Source organism: Barbatula barbatula, assembly GCF_947034865.1.
Source record: "Barbatula barbatula genome assembly, chromosome: 2".
In the NCBI taxonomy this organism is placed as follows: Eukaryota; Metazoa; Chordata; class Actinopteri; order Cypriniformes; family Nemacheilidae; genus Barbatula; species Barbatula barbatula.
In genome coordinates this window covers 28050784-28075413 of record NC_136767.1, presented here as the reverse complement: position 1 = coordinate 28075413, position 24630 = coordinate 28050784, and the positions used below count along the sequence as shown (strand labels likewise).

General features: G+C 38.0%; 2 protein-coding genes across 2 annotated transcripts in view; one reads left to right on the top strand and one right to left on the bottom strand.

Moving 5' to 3' along the window:
* Positions 1-11492, top strand: part of aifm3 (AIF family member 3) — a 22930-nt gene extending 11438 nt beyond the window's left edge. Inside the window, exons 3-20 of the mRNA XM_079451276.1 lie at positions 1236-1440; positions 1611-1720; positions 1858-1967; positions 2469-2513; positions 3720-3816; positions 4283-4395; positions 4510-4596; positions 4760-4851; positions 5682-5812; positions 6115-6230; positions 7188-7259; positions 7718-7781; positions 8293-8369; positions 8554-8671; positions 8893-8991; positions 9096-9171; positions 9432-9536; positions 10410-11492. Of these exons, the coding sequence (XP_079307402.1) occupies positions 1236-1440; positions 1611-1720; positions 1858-1967; positions 2469-2513; positions 3720-3816; positions 4283-4395; positions 4510-4596; positions 4760-4851; positions 5682-5812; positions 6115-6230; positions 7188-7259; positions 7718-7781; positions 8293-8369; positions 8554-8671; positions 8893-8991; positions 9096-9171; positions 9432-9536; positions 10410-10452 (1760 nt within the window). The 3' untranslated portion in view covers positions 10453-11492. The remainder of the gene's footprint in view (positions 1-1235; positions 1441-1610; positions 1721-1857; positions 1968-2468; positions 2514-3719; positions 3817-4282; positions 4396-4509; positions 4597-4759; positions 4852-5681; positions 5813-6114; positions 6231-7187; positions 7260-7717; positions 7782-8292; positions 8370-8553; positions 8672-8892; positions 8992-9095; positions 9172-9431; positions 9537-10409) is intronic.
* LOC306891206 (uncharacterized protein) lies at positions 11481-24630 on the bottom strand. The gene is made up of 12 exons (XM_079451277.1): positions 24476-24630; positions 23659-23770; positions 23391-23484; positions 19882-19936; positions 16467-16607; positions 16208-16368; positions 15644-15742; positions 15014-15159; positions 14267-14438; positions 14072-14184; positions 13765-13852; positions 11481-12680 (listed from the first exon to the last, which is right to left on the bottom strand). The coding sequence occupies exons 1-12, from the start codon at positions 24588-24590 to the stop codon at positions 12627-12629; spliced, it is 1350 nt and encodes a 449-aa protein (XP_079307403.1). The 5' UTR covers positions 24591-24630; the 3' UTR covers positions 11481-12626.

Here is a 24630-nt window from a genome sequence, read left to right as displayed (position 1 = left end):
CTATACATTAAAATACATCATTATTATAAAGAAATGGTTCATTATTTGAATTTTGGTTTTCTTCAGTTTTATGGCAGTTTTTCAATCTGTTTAAGATGGTGTTTCTCAACCAGGGGGTCGGAACCCACTATAGGGGACCTCAAAATAAATTCAATTCTATAGCCAGTTTGTTGCAAATCAGCTTTACAGTAAATATTAGTACAGGCTGTTAAGAGATTTCAGCAAAGTTTAAAATATGGAAAAATATATTCTATACGGATTAAATATATAGTTTTACAGAACAGGATGCACATTGGACATGTTCGCTTAAAAAATTAATGTTTGTGGGTATGTAATTGAACCGTTTAAGTTTTTTTATGATCATAATGCATTTATCATTTTAATTTTGGTATTTAATTTTAAATGGCCGTTTTCTGCATATCTCATATCTGTTTGATCACTTTTAAAAAGACAGATACAGCTGTGCGATTATTTCTGAAAACATCCTACGCATGCGGGGAGAAGTGGGGGTGGGTGGTAGGCGGAACTAAAGCACGCGTGCACCCAAAAACACAGACGTATGACTCAGTTTCACTTACTGCTTGCGTCCTGCATCTATTAGCCCTGGGGTCGCTCCATGTTTCTGTTTCAAACGATCTCCAAATCCTGCGTTATATCCACCGTTTATATAACATCCATCACCCAAATGCAGCGAAGAGACAAACACAGCGGAACTTCGCAAACTGCTCTCTCTCTCTCTCTCTCTCTCCTGCACACAGGTGAAAGTGACCTGTGCGCATGCTCCGTCTGCCGCTCTCCATGGTTGAGTCAGGGGCGTGCCGCATGTTTTTCCAGGAGAATTGACCAATAATGGACTAAGAAAAGTTGTTACGAAACAGATTTTATGATCGAAAAAAACTTTCCAAACCTTTACGAATGCTGGGGGAGTGTATCAAGTTGACCATGTTAAGGATGAGAAGCCTGGATGTTTAAAATTGTAAATAAGTCAGAATGCATGAAACACTGTTGCATCCCCCTTTAATATAATTTCACGATGAGTATATAATGAATCTACAATTAAAAGAAAGGTATTCATTATTTTGTATAATTTTTGTGTATGAATTTTTCTTAGCTATGCCAATCTCTTATTGGGTCGAAATTGAGTGGGAGGGCTTTTTAATATTGATATGGTTAATGGGGTCCTTAAAATAAAAATGTTTTTCTGATCTCACACACTTCTTTTCTTTTTTTTGCAGTAGAGGTCAAAGTTGAGCTGTCTCTTTTGGAGAAAGAGAAGGAAGTGGACCCGATGTCTCCTAATGGGAAGGCCAGTCCGTTTTCAGAATGCAGACCCAACGGCTCTCTGGGACATTGTTCGGACGATGACACCGTGACTCAGCGCAAACACAGAGATTTCATCGAGGCTTCTGTCTGTCACGTCAGAGACATTGAGAATGGACAGTAAGTGTTTCTACGTTCAGTCGAACAGTACAGTATTCATACTATGTTTGAAAGAAAGACTTGAAATGTATTTAATTGATCTGTACAACTAACAAACCGATAAGAAATATGATAGATAAGTGTTAGTGTTTTTGAGCCGTACTGATCATCACGTATATTTTATTTAACAGAATGCGTGAGGTTGATTTGGGGACAGGCCGAGCTCTGCTCATAAAGGAACGTGGAGAATTCTTTGCCATGGGACATAAGTGCCCACATTATGGTGCTCCGCTGGTCAAAGGTGAGGCGTGAAGTATTCCAATTTAAGTATTACATAAATTAAGTCACATTTAAAGCATTTACAACAGCTATCAACTGTTTGAACTGAATGTAAATTCTTACAGAAGTCCCTTTAAAACAATTCTACCTGTCTCTCAGGTGTGCTGTCAAAAGGGCGAGTCAGATGTCCATGGCATGGGGCGTGTTTTAACATCACTACAGGTGATATAGAGGACTTTCCTGGGCTGGACAGTCTGCCCACCTTCCAGGTGATTTTATTATTTGTGACTTTTTTTCTTTCTGCCTGTCTGGTCATGACGACTGTTTATTTTGGCGTAAACTCATTCTAATATTTATTCTTGATTTAGTTCTGGCAGGTCACGTAAGTCAAGCTCGCATCTACCTATAGAAATATGATGCTATCGCAGCTTCTGTTTTAAAATTCATTCAGCTAGCAGCAGCGTATAGGGACTCCACTTCTGTAATTCCTTTTCATAAGTCTCAATTACTTTACATTATGTTTTACACTTAAATGTCATTAAGAACTAATGACATCTGTTGTTCTGTTCTGTTATCGCTTTCGCCCAGAACAGAACCATACTGACAATCTAAACTGATTTTTGACAATAGTGAACCTGACAATGTTGTCACGAAGACATCAGATCAGATTCTTGTTAGCACAGAGGTCATAAGAAATCATTAAATAATAATACATAATCCCTTATATAAAAATTATAATCTGTCAAATCAAATCGTTCTGTCTATTTCAGGTTAGAGTTGAAAAGGAGAAGGTGATTATACGAGCAAACAAGCAGGTAATGTTTTAATGACAAATTGCGTTAAATATGTGACCCTGCCTGTGCAAATCCAGCTAAAGTCTTTTTTCTTGTGATTTACTATTTTCGACATAAAAGCAACCTACGCAATGTAAAGAACATTCTGTGAAAATGTATTCTTGATATCTTTAATATTGACCGAGTAAAGCCATGTCAAAGATTAAAATTATGGACAAATTAATCACCATGCAATCAAACAGGAAAATTATAAGTGTTTTACACAGTGTTGCAATGATTTATGATTTATCCACGCACACCATTATTTTAAAAATAATAATTTGCGCTCCGAAAAAATGAGATTTTGAAGGTATGATAACCTTAATCAAAAGTATGACAGTTTCGCCAATTAAAGAGGGAAGGGCAAAATAAAGCCCCGTCTTACATTTATGTAATTATGTCTTCACTGTAATTAAAAAAGAATATTAATACAGTTTTGTAAAAACAATAGCTGCTGACATTATCACCCGAAAGAGTCTGCTGGCTCCACTAGCTCCAATGGACCTATTTTTTCTGTTCCACCTTAAAGCATCCACACTCGGACTCCAACCATTACTGTGACTGGTTTTAATTGAAATTATTCGTAATCCTCTGGGTTTCCCCCACACATGTTGAATATTTAACATTCACGATCATGGCACCTCTGATGTTCTTCTGAACAGGTTCATTCGCTCTTAACACACATCACACCACAGGGAAATCTGATAAGATAATCTTAAGAGCCGTTTAACATCATCGGGACATTACCTAGGATTGTCGTAAGGGAAGAAATCGGCCAGATCATTTTTTGGTGTGGCACCAGCATTAGCCAGATTTGTGAACAATATTTGAGAGAAATAGGCTTTTTGTGTACGGAAAAAAAACTCTTCGATCTTTGAGTTCAGCTCATGAAAAATGGGGGCAAAAACAAAAGTGTTCATTGTATGTAAGCTCTGGTCCATTAATACTGAAAAATGCAACTTTGATTTTAAATAGTAAATGTATGTGTAAAATTAACATTAGATTTACAATTAAAGCGGCCCTGCGTTTCATTCGGGTACACGTCACTATACGGGAAAGAAGATAATCGCAACTTCAGTTTCATGGTGACTTTAACCTGGTTTTGACAGGCTGGGTAACAAATGTGAAAACATTTTTTATTAAACAACAATTGTTAATGGTGATGAGACTTTTCTTTTTTTCTGACAGGACCTACAAACCCAGCGACGGACAAAGGCCATGTCAAAGTGTTCAGCTGTCATCAATTCCTGCAATGGATTCAGCCACGTTCTCATTATTGGATCAGGTTGCGGCCATAATTCGATAAAACAACACAAAAATTATTTAAAAACAGAGCCAAATATTCACTGAAAAGCACCCTCTGACATAATAGAGAGATACACAAATCTGAACTAGTTTATTGGACCAGTTAGTCTGATATTTGAGACAGTCTAAGGAATACTTGAGGAACAGAATCTGTGCATTTGAAACACGCAAGACAGGTCCAAATGTTAACTAATGTCATCTCTTAACATGACATGAATCAATCACTGGTTCTTTTAAGATAACATCAGCTCAAATCATTTATAATCCGATCAAACAGCCACCAATCCATCATTTAAAAGAGGTGACTTCTCTCAATACGGCAACATTTTATCCATAAAGTGCACACTTTTCTTTTTTGGAAAGCACCGTATTGGTCCTGGATCAATAGTTTGCATGCATCTTTAATGTGATGACTTATCTCTCTTTTATTGCATGGTCTCTTTCAGGTCCAGCTGGTCTGGTGTGCGCTGAGACCTTAAGACAGGAGGGCTTCACGGATCGTATTGTGATGTGCACCATGGACAAACATCCACCATACGACAGGCCTAAACTGAGTAAGGTTTGTACACAGAACAGTCCACTGAGAGATCTGAGATCAGTTACACTACTGTTACATATACAGTGTTGTTATGTTGACCACACATACTGTGACAGACGATGTTGTATTCTTCAGTCTCTGGAGAGCACGGCCGAACAGCTGCAGATGAGGTCCGCCGAGTTCTTTCGGATGCACGACATTGAGGTACTGCTAGAAAAAGAGGTGAGATGACATTTACTGTATTTAGACAAAAACTGTACATTTCTGTGTATAGGTGTATATAATATTTCGGTTTAGGGTCCAATTCTCGCTTATAAACAAACCATTTACTGCGACTTTTGCCTTAATAAACTCTTGCTATACTCTTACTATACTCTGTCTGTAGGTCATCTCTGTCGACGCGAAATCGAAGACTGTGTTTTTTCGGGACGGTTTTAAAATGGAGTATCGAAAACTCTTGATTGCCACAGGAAGCAGGTATCATTCACACAAATGTCTGTGTAAAGGGCAGATCCGCCAAATAATTTCAATTCTGTCGTGAATGACTTACCCTCAAGAACATTAGGACATCAGATCATATCCAAAAACACCAATTAAACTCCCCAATAGACTTCAACGCAGTTGACATTCAAAGCACAGAAAGTGAGTCAAGAAATCCATGTCACTCCAGTGGTTCAGCCTTCACTATATTACAGTAAGCGACGAGATCGCTTTTTGTTCACAAACAAAAATAACAACAAAATTCAACAATTTCCTGACTTCAACACGCGCACGATACGTACGATATTAGTTTTTTCAGCATCTTCTTCATATTTGACCTGTCTCCAATAATGATGTTGTGATCCATCTTTTTACGTTGAGGACAATCGAGAGACAAAAATACAAACATTTTGTGATGTTCAAGAAGGCAACACGATACATTACGAGTCAGGATGATGATTGTGTCAAATGTTATTTATGATTTTCTCTGTGCGAAAAGATGAATTTCAACCTTTTGGAAAGGGGTCAAGTATGGAGAAGATTCCAGCATCACTTTTCATAATGTAACTTCTTGTAATGTCATTTTTTTTATATCAGCATTTTCCAGATTATGCGAGGCACATTTAAACCTACTTGACAGTCGCAGGAAAACTGAAGAAGACTGACAATGTTGTATTCTTCAGTCTCTGGTTGTCGAACCACTAGACTAGGGGGGAGTGAAGAATGACAGAATTTTCATTTTTCTGCGGGGGTCCCTTTAAAGCTGTAGATATTCTCATCTCTGTCTGTAATGTGTATGTGTATGTAAATGTCCTCATCTTTGTCAGACCAAAACCTTTGAGCTACAAAGGCAAAGATGTGGGAAATGTGTTTCACCCGAGAACACCAGAAGATGCCAACAGCATCGCTGCACTCGCCAGCAATAAGAACGCAGTCATTGTGGGGACATCATTTATCGGTGAGAGCTTATATAAAATGTACAGTCATTTAGTTCTTTATTGTTTTATATTTCTTGTATAGCACTTGTACACTTGAGTCACATGCACGTATGCAAATTGTTGCATTGGCGAATAAAATGTCAAAACAGGTGACATGTTATTAGGTTCACAAATCGAAATTCATTGTGGTCCAACCAATGGCAGATGTTTTTGTCTGGCATCATTTGTTTGTCACTTAAGATGGTTTATCATCTTATGCAATGAAATTTTTAAGCTGGTTACAGTATGTACAGAACTGATGTGTTTCATTTGTTTTTTTCAGGTATGGAGGTAGCGGCAGCTCTCACAGATAAAGCTCATTCAGTCTCTGTCATCGGTATAGAGGCCGTCCCGTTCCGAAAAGCACTCGGAGAGAAAGTTGGGAAAGTCTTGATGAAGGTCAGAGAAAAAAGTGTTTACATACACCCTGCAGAATCTGTTAAATAGTGAAATGTGAATAAAGCGAAACCGATAAACAAAATCCTCCAGGTCGCACACGATCTTTGATCTTTCAGCATCTTCAGCATCTTCTGCATATTTGACCCGTCTCCAACAATGACTTTATGATGTTTTGATCCATCTTTTTACGTTGAGGACAATCGAGAGACAAAAATACAAACATTTTGTGATGTTCAAGAAGGCAACACGATACATTGCGAGTCAGGATGATGATTGTGTAAAATGTTATTTATGATTTTCTTAGTGTAAAAAGTTGACCTTCATTTTGGAAAGGGGTCAAGTATGGAGAAGATTCCAGCATCACTTTTCATTATGTAATGTAATATTTTTAATTATCAGCATTTTCCAGGATTATGCGATTCACATTTAAACCTGCTCCACAGTCGCAGGAAAAATGTAGAGACCACTCCAAAACGATTTTCAGTTTTTCTTAACTTTACTCATAACAGTTTTCTTGACTGTTTCTAGGTATGTGTTAAAGTAAAATTATGATTTTGTTTCATTCTGTGAACTAGTGACGACATTTCTCCCAAATACCAAATCATATTTTTTTGCATTTATCTGCAGAACATTTAAATAGACAAACTGGTCTAAATAACAAAAAAAAATTATGTTTCAAATCTTAAATACCGCAAAAGAAAACAAGTTCATGTACATGGAAATTCTAAAGTTGTAACATGCATTTAAGGATCTGTTAAAAAATAAATATATATCCTTATATTCTCTCAGTCTTTCACATGTTGGGTGACTTTAAGCCATTCCTGAAGTTTGATCTGTTGTAATTTAACAGACACCTGACTGGAATGACAAAACTGTATGCTCATTTGTTACTTATAACACAAGAATGTTATATTGAAAGATTGTATCTCATTTGTATTTCTTTGTCACTCTCCTCAGCTGTTTGAATTAAACCGAGTGAAGTTCTACATGTTGAATGAGGTGTGGGAGATGAGAGGCCATAATGGACAGGTATCATTAAAGTGAGAGAATTTCAGTGAAACGCAGGTTGATCTCTCTCTCTCTCTCTCTCTCTCTCTCTCTCTCTCTCTGTCTCTCTCTCTGTCTCTGTCTCTGTCTCTCTCTCTCTCTCTCTCTGTCTCTCTCTCTCTCTCTCTCTCTCTCTCTCTCGATCTGATAAATTACACCCTCTCTGACTGTGACACTGCTTGGCTTTCAGTATTTCTCTGTCCAGTCACTGCAGCAGTAATAAACTGCCCTTCAGCTAAACTGCAAGAAAATCAGAAAAAGAGAAGAAACAGTCAGAGGAGCACATTTATAATTCCACATGAGCGAAATTGTGATGCATTATGAGTCGACACCTCAACATGTCATTCTGCAGAAATAATTCGATAAGCGATGTGTTTTCTGCTCCCACAATGGTGATGAAGAATAAGAATAAAAAACCCTCTTTTATTTTGTTTTGATAGTTAAAAGAAGTGGTGCTGAAAAGTGGAAAAGTCTTACGAGCTGATGTGTGTGTTATTGGTGTAGGTGAGTCTGTGTCATTTGTGTCTTTCATAGAATGTTTAAAATATATTAATAGTAAATGTTTATTTATTTGTTTATTCGTAGTGTCGTCAAGTTACCATGTTCATTTTGTAGCAATCATTTTAACATGTTTTAATCCTAATTATATAAAAATATTACATTTTCGTATATTTGATCTCTAAGTGAAGTTCATACTTGAAGTTCAAAGATTGTTGTGTGTGTTTATGTGTTCCTGCTTGTACTGTATGTGTGTGTTTATTTATTTATGTGTGTTTTGTTCATTTATTTGTGTGTGTCTGTGTCTATGTTTATTTATTTGTATGTGTGTGCGTGTGTGTTTATTGTTTTGTTTATGAGTGTTTATGTGTTTGTTCATGTGTGTATGTGAATTTGCGTGCATGCATGCATGCTTGTGTGTTTGTTTATGTGTGTGTGTGTGATTGTGTCTGTTTATTTGTTTCCATGTGTGTGTTTATTTGTGTTTGTTTATGTGTATACGTGTGTTTGTGTTTAGGCTCAGGTCCAGCCACAACATTTCTGAAGCAGAGTGGAATTCACATGGACTCTAAAGGCTTCATCCCAGTCAATAAGGTGCAGTGAGTTTACAGTACACATACAGTATGCGTATGTTAGAGTCTCTCAGATGTATGATAAGACAGATTTGTTCGGCAAACACCTCCAACAATCAGTTCAAGTATGTTGCTTTAAAGTAGGTTCAAGCTAGCATGTGCACATAAGACTGTGAACTTACACTCCAGTTTTAATAACCTTTCAGACCATGCAGACCAACATGGACGGAGTCTTCGCCGGAGGTGACGTGGTAACATTTCCTCTGGCTTTACGCAACAATAAGAAGGTGAACATTCCTCACTGGCAGATGGCACATGTACACGGTAAGACCTGTTGAATGTTAGCTCAAGTCAAACACCTTAATCATTTAGTTTCGGTCAAATACAAATGTTCAATACAAATAAACAAGGGTTTTCTGACCTTTTGCATTTATGTATTACGATTTTTTCCTCCATGGGACTCAAACCCATGACTTTTGCGTTGCTAACGCTCGTCCAAAAGGACAAAGAAAACCTTCAGCCCATTTTTCTGTCGTTCTCTGTAGGAAGAGTGGCCGCTCTCAGCATGATGGGAAAGGCGACGGACATTAAAGCTGTGCCTTATTTCTGGACAGCGATGTTCGGCAAGAGCATTCGATATGCAGGTATATCGCTGAAATATTCCGTAAATATGCTGATGAAAAATGACTTGCAATGGCGTAGTTTTAGCATTGGTGTTGCGTTTGATGGTCGTGATGTTGTTGTCAAGGTTACGGGGATGGCTTTGATGATGTCGTCATCCAGGGAGATCTGGACGAGCTCAAATTTGTGGCGTTCTACACGAAGTGAGTGCATTTAGTTTATCATGCACTTTGTGTGTCATCTTCATCTCACATATGGTGGAACCTTGACTCTTGTACCTTTATCAGCCAATCAGAGAAGCATTTTTTTTCATTTACTATTTGAATGTATAGCGACTTTATTTATGTACTGTAGAATATGATGTACATAGCAGTGATTGTGTTTTATTCAATGATGTTATTTATTGCCCATGTTCGGCTGATGGTAGTTGTGTGGCGTTTTGTTTAATCCGCTCTGATGGCAGAAGTGAAGAGGTGGTGTCCGTGGCCAGTATGAACTATGACCCCATTGTGTCACGGGTTGCAGAAGTGTTTGGCTCTGGAAAGATGATTAGGAAACGTGACGTTGAGTAAGTACATTTTCAAAGTCTTAACCACAGACTACACCGCAAATGTGAAGTAGAAACTCTTTCGTTGTTTTTCCCATGGGTTGTACGTTTATTTGGCTCAGAGACTCAGTAGTGTTCTCGACTTTGTTTTATCTATTGCAAGTATCAACTTACGTATCAAGCAATATATATCAAGCCCACTCGGGATTAAATAAACTATCCAAATATGAAGGCCTTGACTCAAGAATGCACAAATGACATGGATCGCATACAGGTGGAGTGTGGAGGAACATGGATAACTTCATAAATTGATCATTTAGATAATTCGGTTTTATAAGAATTGAGCATAATTTAAAGTCTTTTGAGTCCTGTAGGAGGATTCATTTTCATTTCTTCTTCATTTCTTTATTTATTCTTATGGATGTTGGTGAGAAAATATTCAGATAATAAGGAAAACATATTTGTGTTTTATTTCCAAATGGGCAAAAAAACGATCGCAAGTGAATTAAGGTTTAACTCTTTAGAGTGTAGTTTTACTAATATTTTCGATTAACTTTTATTATTGTATTTTAATTAAATTTGTACCTGTTTTGTTGTGTTTTTACTCATTTATTTGAGTAAACTTTTAGTTTAGGTTTTATTTCAGTTTACATTTAAACTATTATTAACTACAATAAACAACATTTCAAAAGTTTACGTTTTTTTTCCCAAAAATGTAGACATATATTTTTATACAGTGCCATTTTTCTTCCTCATAAAGGTAAGTTTACTTTTCAGCAGAGTGCCGACCTCGACCTCTAATATATTCCATTGTGTTCAATATTTTATGCAACATTTGAAACCCTTCGCTGTTCACATTTAAAGTCACATTTGTGCGTTGATGTCTCTGTGCAGGACAGGAGACATGTCATGGCTGATCGAAAAAGGCTCACAATGAAGATATGTTTGCTCCTCTGTGCCAAACCTGGACAAACTCTCAAAACAGACTGTCGGTTCAATGGGAAACTACATGGAAGACCTCCGCTGCTGTATACCACACAAGCACCTGGTTTATGTGCCGAGGACCTCATCCCCATGAGGTGGAACATCTCCGGACCCATCAAACGAGCCATAACTTCTTTTTAACCCTCTGTCCTAGTTAGGACGTCTCTCTCTTCTGTGGGTTGCTTGATTCCGACTGCTCTTTGCATGAAGCGTCTGTCTGTATATGGTGTTGACAGAGCGGTTAAAGGGGAATTGTCATATTTTGTACATGTGACAGTGTATAGCTGTAACCCGAAGATGCATTCAAACGTGGAGACGGCACTTTTTTCTACAAAACTTCTGCTACTGATTAGCCTGGCTGTGGCAACGGGAATGTTTGAACAGATGTGATGTCCGGCTCTCATCGCAACACGCGCCCCCATGCAGCTTTGCCTGCGGCAGTTTTTAAGAATCACAGGAAAAAACGTCCGTAGGTTTAGAGAACAGATGCATGAGAATTAATTTGCACAGGGCATTCTTTTGATCATGAGATTGTTTTTTAATAACATCAACTCGTCTAGAATTCTTTAGTCTCGTGGCAGTGCCGCTATAATGATGATCGCATTGAATGTTCCCTCAAACGTACGCATGACCCGGGCACCATAAACCCGATGACCTTCAATGATGACAATATACCTCTTGCTAATGGGAACGTTGGTTGCCTTGCTAGTAAATTGGACAAAACACAAATATGTAAAGCTATACGTTTATCTATAGAAATGCTCGTAATATAAGATTCGAGGATTGTATTTTCTGACTAATCGTAAAATGATTTATTGATAACTGAGTGATCGATTATTGATTGTATTTTTAGACTGAAGGCAATACTATTGAATGCTTTCCTGGTAGCTCTGACCTCCTACAGTTTTTCTTCGGTACTAACTCAGGGATTGGAGGTTTCAGTCGTATGGGACACATTCTGGTGGAAAAAAGTACAAATAAATGTGTTGCTATAACATTTTATTGCGGTGTTCATTCATAAGCACACACGACTACTGTATACACTTTTGTATATACCAACAAAAACAAATAGATCAAGGGAGTTCATAAGACAGTGACGTACTTAATAAGTTAAAAAGAATAAGATTATTGCAAACAAACATATAAAGTTCTTCAGTAAAAAGACTGTTAAAAATCTAAAACAAAGACATTTTAAAGCATTATGTTAAAATTGGCATCCATCTGAAAAATAGTGTGACAAGAGCGGAGCATTAAGACAAAAACTAAATACGAAGATTTGAATTTAGCTCCAACACGGATTGAGGTAAATGCACTTGGTTTTTTCATTAAAATCAGGTAAGTGACATGTTTCTTTAAAATGACATTAAATAAAATGTAGGTGTAAATAAAAACAAATCTAAACAGTGGTCAGTACGGCGGTCTGACTAGAAGAAACAGCATTATAAATGGACGGTACAAAAGCTTTTCCAAAATGTATTCGTAGTATTCAAAAACTGGCCTAAGAATATCACTGAAAAGATTTTGTACGATTATTGTGGGCAGCATTACACAACGAAAACATCTCACTACAGTCATATATTGACATCATATAGACTAGTTAATACACACAAACATATGAATGACAGGAAGACCTCAAGAAAGTTGATTTAAAGTCACACAGAAGAGCGTCTGTGGCCACCGGAAGAGCGAATTATAACACATTAGTTTATAAAATGTATAAATGTCACTTTAAATTCGTAAACACTGAAAGCAAACTCATATTATAGAATCTGTGCCGTTGAATTCAGTGAGCAAGTGTTATGTTTGGTTATGTAAAAGGCCACAGAAGTGATATAAAATAACAATAATAACAATAATGTGATAATGCAGCTTATTGACTGTAAACAGTTGTAATTCTGATTATTAAAAATGCTTCACCGAGATAAAAAAATTGCTGGTGTAAGATAACATTGAGGTCATGTTTGTTCATCACATTTTAAAACTCTTATCACAATAATTCACATTTAACGAAAAAAGGCACTGGCTCGTACAATCATTCATTCGCTATGACACACATGAAACAATATCTGCTTTTAGTTCATGGATGTGCTTTCTAGAAATGATTTATGTCAAACTTGCGGGTTTTCTTCAGAAGTCGTATTCTGCCGCACACTGTTGGAGATACTCCTCATAAAGTTTACGCTAAAGGAAAAATGACAAATACAACAAAACATATCAGGATGTGTCATTTCAAACGGTTTAAACGATTGAAAAACAACATATAAACTATTCTAGGGTGTTTCATGACTAAAGCGATTATACATTTTGTTATTGTAAATGTAGACAGCACTTGAAAAGAATTCAATAGTCCAGCAAACTACTCTAGACTGGCTCAAGATAATAAGGTTCAGGATGTTCAGAGACTCAAATGTATATGCAGTAAATTGCATCCAGGTCACATGTCCACCAAAGCATTTTCCTCAGGCCAACATATTTTTTCAATTGTTTGCAACAGAATTGTAAGTTGTCTTTTAAAAACGCCAGCAGCTGGTGAGGCACAGAGCGCTCGACATTGTTTTTTGGACGTAGAGAGTTGAAAAATCTTTGGTTTGAATCACTGATCTATATATATAAATGACTGGATTGCGCCTTGAACGCTAAACCAACTGCAGGAGGTGAAGCCACCGGAAGCGATCGCGCCGCCATCTTGGTATGCTCAACTGTCAGAGAGCGCCGTTGACTGACAGTCAAAATGACGATCTAAAATATCTCGTTTTTCATCTTATTAGGCGTGCAATACGTTTTAAGTTAGCATGTGTGCTTAAATTAATTGTAACTTCGGATGTTTATTTTGGGCAGAATAGCTAGGCATAGAAATCAATAGAAGGTGAATGTGTATTTCACACTGTTGTAATGGCATCTATTGTAAATGTTTAGAAATAAAGCTTTTATGCTAGTTGTTTGGTCTTAGATCAAAAAGCCTTGGCACTTGGCACAGATATATGGTCCGTTTTAGATTTTAAGAATTTATGGTGTTATCAAATATATAAACAATTTGCATTTTCATATCATAGCAGTGGGCGTTTACTTCCAAGTCTTCAATGTGGCATAAAACAGAACGTTTGTCGAGACGGCCTCAAAACCCGAGCATTACTTATTTTGATGTTTTCGAATGTAAAAACCATGCGAATGTCATAAGTAGACCTCAGACAACAGAATAAAATGATTAAAACGGCCAGTTCAGGACACCTTTAAAGTAACGCTACTCTGTAATGTAAAATTTTACCTTCTTGGCTTTGACACTATCTTGAACAAAATCACTGTATTCCACCAGCTTCTTCTTCTCTCTCTTAGTCAGGGTCTTGTTGCTTTGGCTGAAACAATAACTTATGTTTAACCGATGACATAAACATTAAGACACAATGCATGTTTCAATACCTGTTTTGGACAACAAATATGCATAAACAATTGTTGGCAAGACCAAAAGATTACAGTAAAAGATGTTATATGTTGTATAGTGGAGCATTTTGTGTAAGCATGCCCTCTTGTGATTGCAAACGGAACTAAACTTCTTCAGAAAAGATTTTGCTTACCGTGCAAAATATTTGGCGAGAAAAACTAAAAGGTAGCAGAGAGCACCAAATATGATCACAAACACGATCTGCCAGTCTTCAGGAACCCACTCCCACAGATACACAACTACACCCTGAACAAACAAAAACAACATGACAAAGTCAACGCACGTACGACGGGAGGAAAAGAAGTTTTGCAGGAAAATAAGATCTCACGGTGGATAAGTAGAGCGTTTTAGCTAATCCCTCGCCTACGAGAGCGTCCAGCTCCTCTGGCGCAAAAGTGCTGATGATGAAGCTGAGGATGAACAGCGATGGGAGGAAGATTCCCAGAAATCCACACAGGAAAGAATGAAAGCAGTTGCTTTTATTACAGCTCACATTCATCCTGAGACACAAACACACAATGAACTGATAAATATTGCACAGTGAGTGTGATGTTATCGTGATATTGTGTCACAATAAATATACATAAGAATTTAGTCCGCTGTTCACAAACTGTGTGCTGTATCTGCAACGTTTAAAATGATAGTTTTACCTAAACACAAACCCTATAAATACAACATTTAGAAAACTTGAAAATAACGTTACTTAATCTTTTACGTGGTTGTATTATCTTACATAACATGATTATTATCTTCCATTACATGAGATGATTAACAAATGTTGTGGTATTACAGATGAAAAAATACTGTATTTGAAGGTACTTTATTGTGTTTTTTACAATCAAGAAATAAAAGAATATGGGGGCTTGAAGCTTTTGGTATGTCTTTGGGGGGCTTTACACCTCTGAAGTTTAGGTAGCTCTGGATTAAGACAAACAGACAGATTGATAAAAAGACAAGCAGACAGACAGACCTATGACTGGCAGCCAGCAGAATGACTAACAACTGACAGACTTGAATAACTAACAGGCAGACAGACAGAAAGTCAGACAGGCAGGCATTCGGACAGACAGAGTACCTGTCCTGTTCCAGTGTATTGCTGATGGTAGAGATGATGAGGTCACACTCTTTCTCCAGCTGGTTAAGAGTTTTCTGCACCGCCTGGTTTATACTCTTCTCAACAGTCTCACACACTTCATCAATTTGATTGACACATCTGCTGGGCTACACACACACACACACACACACACACACACACACACACACATCTGTATTCAAACATCTGCAACAAGATTTATTCTGCTTTTATTCTTCACTAACATAATTACAAATCAAGATATACGCAAGTGATACATAAGTGATTTTAATCATTATAAAATCAGCAACTTTTGAACAAAAACAGGAAGCTTTTTTAGCGCTAATGTATTGTGTAAAACAGCTTCATGTTTTCCTTTTAGTTTTAGGTTTGGCTCGGAACGGCTGGATGTATATGCTGTAGAGAGCCATCCATCTGTTTCCACTTTCACAACAGTGTCGCTGCATACAGCAGACCTTCAATGACTCGCGTCTGGTTCCAGGTCAATGCAGATAAATGACTTTACTTTGCGTTAAGCCTATTTTTGAAATGTCATATTAACATCTGTCCTTCACGAAAGGAATTGTGATGATTCTTTCAGCCAGCAATTTAAAACTTGTTTGTCGTTCTTACGTTTTGAGGGTTGGGGATGTATATGGTGGGCATTTCGAAGCCACATTTGTTGAGTCCCGGTCGTCTGCACAGCTCTTGGACGATCTGCATCATGACTCGCTGTGGGAGGTAAAACAGCAGCGTGCGTGAGATCTTTGACCTTCTGATGTCAGACTAAGTGACACATAGAATCTCCCGGTGTCCTAGATCTGAAGTGACACCTGCTCGGCTTTCTAAACATGATTATAACAAGAAGATCCGGATCTCATGTTACCAAAACATGACATTGAAATCAAGACCCTGTTTATTTGAATAATATGCTGTATTTACTCAACCTCTCATACTACAACCATCTGGAAACCTACTTTCGTAAAAATCCTGTACTATATTTTCCCTTAAATACATCTGGGAAATCTGTCAAATTATAGGAACAGATCCACCAAAATTAACTCGTGAACAACATTCACTTCCATTGTATGAACACAAAACCACGGAGACATTTCTCAAAATATCTCAAACGATGACAGATTTTTATTTTTGGGTGAACGATCCCTTTAAGACTTTCTCTCAGAAACACCGACTCACCTGTCGGTCCGTTTCTCGTCCAGCCTCGTCAGCTTTGCTCAGGTAAAATCTCAGTTTGTCTCCACAATTCTCGCTCAGCTTCTCCACGATGTTCAACGTGCGCTTGCACAACGCCTGGCCCATCGGATCGAAAAACACAAAGATGAGGTCCGCCTGCTCTCCTGTAGACAGATGTGTCAAACAAATCCTTTTTAGACATTCATACAAGTGACAATAGTTTATGCAAACAAACACACAAAGTGTTTAGACGCAGTCCTACCGAAAGAGGTGATGGCGTTGTTGACGTCGAACGGGTACACCATATCTCCATCCACCAACCCCGGAGTGTCGACAAACGTCACCAAGCTGAACTTCTTCTGTTTGGAGGTGGAGATCTCAGCTCTCAGGTAATCCGTCACACCTACGATATAACTACAAACATGTATAAAAGTGCTCTTCCAGAAGAAATATGAATCAGCATTCGTCTGGAATCATAAATGTTACTGTGAATAAACCCCAACATGCTGTCATATTACCCAAAGATCCCGGGCCTTTAAAAAATAGGAATCCTCTTAAACAAATGTCAATTCCCAAAGCCTTCATAGCTCTGGAGACTTGATGGAATTCTCAGTTGTGTTTCATTAGGTATCAACTTGGATTCTTGGAAATTGCTTAGGAGAAATAAAAATAAAAGCAAATGAGACAATTGTTGAAACAGGTGTCAAATGAATGTAGATTGTAGAGGTAAAATAATCTGGATTTGTGTAAATGTGATGAGAAATGTTTGAGTTCATATTGAGATCTTCAATAATACTGACTCTTAATACAGACTTGCCAAATCTGACCTCGGTTTGAGACATTGTTGAGATCTCGAGACATTTGTGAGCATTTCCGCCTCTTTTTCTCAGGAGAAATATCTGAGACACAGATGAGACTTCCATTTAATCTCTTTTTTAATCTTTATTTTGTGAGATCTCAACTGTGATTTTTCTTCCTTATCGGTTATACAGACAATTTACAAAAAAGGCATTGACCACAATGTCTGACCAATCGGAATCAAGTAGTTTCAGTATTGTCATTCAATATAATCAATAAATATACGCATAAATACAACATAAAACATATTTCCCATTTAGTTTGACATTTAACTACTTGTTGTTGTAGATACTAATATTTACTGTATCTGAATTCCGATTTGCTCTTCACTCTTTCAATTGAATCGTCTCGTCTCTGGTTGTCTGTTGTTATGGTCACCCACAACAGCTCTTCAACTGGCAGCTTTAAGGTGGAGCCAAGTAAAGCTAGCCAGTGAAGAACGACTGTGAGGTAACGCCAGCCAGCCAATACCCAACTGACACCAAAACCATGGCAATGCTAAGATGATGTGGCTGGTTGCCAGGGCGTTGCCATGTTTCTCATCAAACGTTTCCGCCCTCTCAACACATCCGCAATGAACACTAAAGCTCTTTCAGCGATGGCACATGTTCACGATCTCACACAGACCGGTCTTGTTCTAACTCATCTGCATTCACCAAAGGTGCATCAACACACCCCCAAACCGCTCGGTCCTTTTCGCTCTTTTACCTTATTTAATAAGACTAAGTGGCAAGAAACATAAATTCCAAGTAATATTTTTGAGTAGTTCATATGGAGATCTTGAGTAATATTGACTTTTGATTGCAGACTTGACAAATCTGAGCTCAATTTTAGACATTGCCGAGACATTTCTGACTCAGAAGTTTCCATTTGCTCTCAATTTAATCTACACTCTTAAAAATAAAGGTGCTTCAAAGGCTAGAAAGCACCATTCAGTCAAAGCTTTTCTTACTTTTTTAGCCACTTCTTTCGCCACAAAGAACCTTTTGTGAAACAGAAAGGTTCTAAAGTTGTTAAGGTTCTTTATGGACTGGCCTATGGCATCGAAGAACCTTTTGAAGCACCTTTTCTTAAGAGAGTATGAGTAATAAGCGAGATACTGTATTAAAAAGATCGCATCTGTGATCGGCACTTCCCATAACCCAGCGCTCAAACAGTCACTTTTGTTCTGCAGTCACACCATGATAAAATCAGACAGTGTTGAATAGGTCGGGGCTTAGAATCTCTAACGGAGCTTTGAGCCTCTTTGAGGGTGAAAACGTAATCGGAGAGACGCGTCTCATCCGGCTGACATTACTGCTGATGGGTGGAAGGAGATACCGAGAGATCTCGTCCACTAGAGAAAAGTCAAAGGTCAAGAAAGAGCCGAGTCATCTTCACTCCGCAAAGCAGCACTACTGCGGAGAGATCCGAGTCCTGACGGTGAAGTCCAGTCTTACTGAAGCAAGCCATACCAACCGAACCACACCCAAACAATGCACCAATCAGAAATCTGAAGATCAAACAGATGTCTCTTTAATATTCCGTTTATCCGTACAGCAACAACAGCTAAGTTTTTTCGCAGAAAATATATCGGACCCCACCCCAAAAAGACCCCAAGTCATCTAGCTTGTCGCATCTAGAGTTTCGGAAGAGATCTCAACTATGTCACAAACTAAAAAATCGAAGGTGAGCGATTTTCATATGAATCGTTTTTATGCTCTGACATTATTTATCAATACACTTTTAAGAGGAAATTTAAGGAAATGTGCTCAAACACAAGGAGAAACCTTTAGGTCTCCTAGCTAATAATAATTTTTACCTAGATGGTGCGATGTCAAACTTATGCCATAAAAAACCTAAATGATCTAAAGTCTCAAAAAAAAAAAAACGTTGCCTACACAGCCAAGGCTTAGATATAAAAAAACATAAATCTGGCTACATACTTTGAACAAAGAAGTTATCATACACCACTTTCCTATCACACTCCAGCATTTGGCTACATATACGCTCTTCTGTAGCAGTAACGTGGGAAGATTTTTCTGTCAATATGAATGACTCATTCTCAGCGCACTTGGTGAACCCACACTGCCCACTGAACGAAAACTGCACAATCAGCGTGCAGTGTTGATGCCCTCCGACACGCCCAAAGAAAATCCACCTGTACCGAAGACCACCATAAGTGTAACGTAAAATACAATCGATAAGCATCCACCTGTACCAGCACAGTCCAAACTCTGCTTAACAGTCACGTCAGATCAGTTGCATAAACAAGTCTTATATGCGATAGGGAGCGAATGCAAATGCATTTCTATGTGTTACGGCTTCAGGCGGGTACTGTGCTCGACACAAGTCCGCTCGCATGACTCAGTGCAAGCTGTTAGTCACAGCCGTGGACTGCACACGCAGCCTTAAACTCCCAGTTTCTCTCCCCCAAATCTGCTTTTTTTAACAAATCTGAGTAAGTTAATAAATGCTCATTGTGTAAATATCAATTAGGAAGACTTTAGATGCATGTGTGAGTTGTATACGGAGCACGGAGCGAAATATTGTCTTTCGATTGACACATTTTTAAAACATGGCAGTTCTCAAAAAGGAAAACCAAAGAAGACACAACATCCAATCCTTAAATGTCACATTGAAAGCTGCTAAAATCTATAATTTAAGACCTAACACACACTGCCAATTTCTAGGGAGACTGACACAGGTATAAATGTCACACATATAGGAATTTACATATCACAATTTAACAAGTAGATTAACCCAAACAATGTTTCAATATATGTCACATATGAATGATAGAACCGAATCAAGCATATCAGATGATGTATAAGTCCTACCTTTGAACTCCAGCAGTGGTCTGAAATGTGGGTAAAGGTGTAACGTTGCATTTCCCTGTAAGAAAAAAAGCAAAAGGTGATAAGAGACGGTAAAAGCAGAGTATTTGATGTGAAGTCAGAAGCCAGGCCCTTCTGTAGGGAGTCTCCCTGCTCTCTCTCTCTCTGCAGACTGGGTGCCGGCGTGACACAGATGACCATGCTGCACATCTCTTCCTGTTCTGCTGTTTGCCTCCTTCCTGTATAAAATGTATAATCCCTTCATATCACTCCTTCACTATAATAACATGACTCATGTTGAGCTCTGCACACAGAGACTGTACAAAAAAGACTGAAGGAGAGAGAGAGAGAGAGAGAGAGAGAGAGAGAGAGAGAGAGAGAGAGAGAGGCAGAGCTCAGTATGCTGCACGAGACGCTGCATCTTAAAGTGGACGTAACACACGCAGTTTCTGCCAATCTCATATTAATCTTGAGTGCCAATAGTATTGCATTCTTCGTATCTTCGAAGAGGATTTAGTTTGATCAAATTGATAAAAGACAGATACAGCTGTTTGATTATTTCCGAAAACAGGAGAGCCCTGAACGCTCTTTCATCTTGCTCTCGTGGGTTAACACGTGGGCGTGCTTTTCCAGGAGGATTGTCCAATAAGGGACTAGGAAAAATTGTTACGTAAGGGAATTTCATGTTCGAAAAAAACTTTACGAAACCTATATGAACGCTCGAGAACAGAAATACTACGTCAAACTCTTTTTTTTGACAAGTGTCAAGCATGAGAAGCCAGCACGTTTAACATGGTTAAGAAGTCGGAATGCATGAAACACTGTGTCACCTCTACTGTAAAACAAGCCCTCTGATTCCAGAATGAGCCACTGACTAAAGCAAGCTATCACACAGTCTGGTACCTCTCTCATGTTGCAATATAGAGCAGAATATAAGATCATTACTTTTTACAAAAACTCAGTGAAATGCAAATACTTTGTTTCTAAACACTTAAAATACTGAGAACTTGTATAAAAAATGTTAAGGAAATGATATGAAAAAATAAAACAGATGCACCACATGACATTGTTTAAGGCTACATGAAACACTACATTTTCTTAAAGGAGCAATGTGGGATTTTTTGGGAGGATCTATTGACAGAAATGCAATATAATATTCAAAACTATGTCTTCAGAGGTGTATAAAGACCTTACGTAATGAACTGTTGTTTGTATTACCTTACAGAGCAGGCCTACAATCGCCGCCATGTTTTGTACAGTAGCCCTAAACGGACAAACAGCTCTACAAAGCGAGTTTCCTCTACCCTACGGTACATAGTCCGGTTGTCGCTGACTTTACAAATGGGGGAAAAATGTCTACAAACTTACCCCTAACGGCTATCTTGCTGTCAGATCAAATGCCTTTAACAGTGTTGCTATTTACTGTTAGCTAGCTCAAACGTGCTGTGCAACGCAAGCATGAAATGCTTAGCTTAATCATAGCTCAGACCACGCAAATAGTAATACAAATGAATCAAATACGTGAAATACACTATATATATATACACACAATAAAGAATTACGCTCCAAACTGCTCTGTCACACAGCTATTATTACAACAACGAAAACATATCTTTGTTCTAACAAATAGAAAAAACAATGTTACTCAAATACCGATCCGAATCAAAGCAACCTCCTCGGGGGTTTTTAGAAGATCTTTCTCTCAAACGTCTCTCTGCTGGACAGTATCTCCATTGATATCGATGAGTATCTCTGCTAAAAGCCTCAGTACCGCGGGTCCAAACTCGTCTTTAAAGTCTTTAAAATATTAACGTAGGTCCTAGCTCCACCTGAAATTATCCTTATTTTTATCCTTAAAATCCACAGACCCTTTATTTTATGTAATTGCTCTTTTTAGGCTTTCTAATGCTTTTCTCATGTTTTCTTCCCTGGGTCAACATGAGAAGACCAGCTGTCTCAGCCGACAACATCTTTTTGTGCTGCGGTGGCCACCGTCGTGTTTCGAAAGGGAGGGGTGAGTGGAGGACTGAGAGATTGTTTGCAATTCTCAAACTCATCGCTAGTGGGCGCTAAAAATCCAACTCTAGACATTTAACTTAAAACACCACAATCTTTTTTGTCTTTTTTTCCGTATCGTGATATATGCCCGAGTGAAATGACTTCTGAAATTAGACGTAAATGTAGGGTGGGACCTGATTTTTGTAATCAGTTACAATCACCTGAGTTTTGTAATCAGTTAGTCATTGCAGCCCTGCCCTCTCGCCAGAAGTGAAATCGTTTTGAGAGGGGGAGGAGGTTGACGTTTTTGATTAAAGATTACAAGTGCAAATTAATTTAAATAAAATATTGATGTGCAAGGATAAATAATCATTTCTAATAAATCTTCACCGCTGGGTCAAAAAATAAGAATTACCTTTTTTTAATTTCATGCCGACTTTAATGTTTAAATGATTGCAATAGGTATTTTGTTGATTGATCTCTCTGGACTGGAGTTCTTAAACGGCACTCAATGTCTAGTAACCTTTAGGGTATTACATGCAGTCAGAGACTGTTGTTGGTCTTAATGAGCACAGGGTCAATATGTGACCCATGAGCCATTTATTATTGAAGCCCACAGAATCAACAGCACTCTTCGAAACATACACTACATCTGTACTATAGCAATGACACACTTACACAGAAGGTTGCATTAAAAAGCAAATGTGTTTGTTCAAAGCAACTAAAAAAGATTGTGGCTTTCAGCTGAAAGATCTGAGATGGAAACAGCAACCACGTGTTTATCACTTTCGAGCATCAACCAGTGAGAACGACAAATCTTTCCCACAAACTTTCACTTTCGGACCAACTTACAATTTGGTCGCAGCCTTTTTTATAGTAATCATAATAACCTCAGTTGATGAATCGTTCTATTAATTTGTCACTCGCGCTTGCGAGCCCAATAAATCCAAAATAAATGCAAAGAAACTTTCTATTTGTTATTTTATACAGTTGTTATTATTTAGTTTTATATTCAAGTTATATATTGGCCATGAAATGATCGAACACAACTATAACCTGTGACTCTTCACAATCCTCCTTTGTTGCAATTTTTCCACTGGCCTTCTGTATTTTTACCACATAAAATGTAATTAAATTAGATTGCTCAAAACTGCAAAGTGACTCAGAACTAAATTATTACATATGTACATTGTCATAAATAAACTTTAAATACTAAATCTTACTAACCACTTGACTGATTTGATGGGTTCAGACAGAGGGCTGGACAGAGAGTATCGTGAGTTTAGTGTTTGACATACGAGTTGTTTCAATTGCAATAGGACATTTCAAAAGATTGAAGTTAACACAGCAAATACTACACTGGATAGGTCTTTTTCTTTACGTCAGCTGCATGTGCGGAACACTTGTCAGGTTGTACGCAATCCCCTGTGAAATTTTACCTTGGACGGTGTAAAACAACTATCGCATTTCTGAGAATTTGGGTCGCAGTATAGAGCCCGAGAGTTCATACTCACAGTAAGAGATTCTCGTTTCCTGCCACTGGTAATAAACGTGAAGCCTTGTGTCTCTATTGCAACACCTGTCTTCTGTATGTGTTCCTCAACATACCTAAAAGACACGCGTGTTAGTTTTTTTACAATCGAGACAATTAAAGGAATACATTTCTTTTTACGATATAACAAAATGAGAGAGTTCATAATAAGCATTCCATATAAACAGATGTAGAAGCATTTAGTCCAGTTATCAGTTACAATGTGTTTTTGATGTCAGTTGTGTATTTACCAGTTAATAAAGGAGCTTTTCCCGGCCGAGTGGTTTCCCATAATCATAACTATAATCTTTTTCCGAGGAGGTAGTAGCCTGAGCCCCAAACTCTCTGCAATTTTCACTAATCCTTTTACAAACACGCAGAAGAACACAGGGCTTCATTATCAAAATAATAATACATGAATACATAAAGATGAAAGGTGTGACTCAAAACAAGATCTACAAAATAATGTGAGAGAATTTCCATCGCTACAGTATAACCTATTGCACCTTATATCTCCCAAATACACTGGCCTATTATAGACCTTTCAGTTTAGACGTACTGTACTTTCTATACAGATCATCGTGTACTTTTATATGACATATGAAGCATTGGCCCGCAGACAGGAGAACAGTGACATGCAGAAACAACTGGTCAACACGGCTGTCTCTCAAAACATACTGTGCTGCCTACCAAGACAGCATTTTGGGGCATAATAGTGTGCGAAATTATAATTCCTTACTAGACAGAATTATCAGCAAGTCATATTTGTGACAACAAGCAGGATGACCCAGAATGCTGTCCGGGTAGGCACCTCACTAAGTTTTGAAACAAAGCCAGTGACATACCTTTTGAATGACTTTTATTTTTGTTTGCTCGTTGTTGATTGGACATTTTATATCTAATAAATTAAGTAACATTGATTTGGAAATAAGATGACAGATTCAATATGTCACACGTTTTATGACCTTGCGGAGTTGATTTACACGATACAATGTTGCATAATGTTTAAGACACTAAAGTAGCGCCGCCTCGCGTGTTTACAAATGAAAATGTTTATGCGTTATTTACCGTTGTTGTTGTCTATATATAAGTTGTGGCATTCTTTCAGGATTCTTTCGCTCGGCGTTGTAATAGTCGATTCTAGTGGATTCGCTACAGTTCGAGGTTTCTTACAGCCTGACATATTGGTGGAGCGCAGGACCGGTGCACATCCGGAACCAATG

What these genes read in the sequence shown, in the direction of transcription:
- LOC306891206 (XM_079451277.1), bottom strand. Translation starts at nt 24,590, where the DNA reads ATGTCAGGCTGTAAGAAACCTCGAACTGTAGCGAATCCACTAGAATCG. An exon ending in AAAAGCTCCTTTATTAACTG is followed by an intron (nt 23,485 to 23,658) that starts GTAAATACACAA and finishes CGTGTCTTTTAG; the next exon opens with GTATGTTGAGGAACACATAC. An exon ending in GGAAACGAGAATCTCTTACT is followed by an intron (nt 19,937 to 23,390) that starts GTGAGTATGAAC and finishes TTTTTCTTACAG; the next exon opens with GGAAATGCAACGTTACACCT.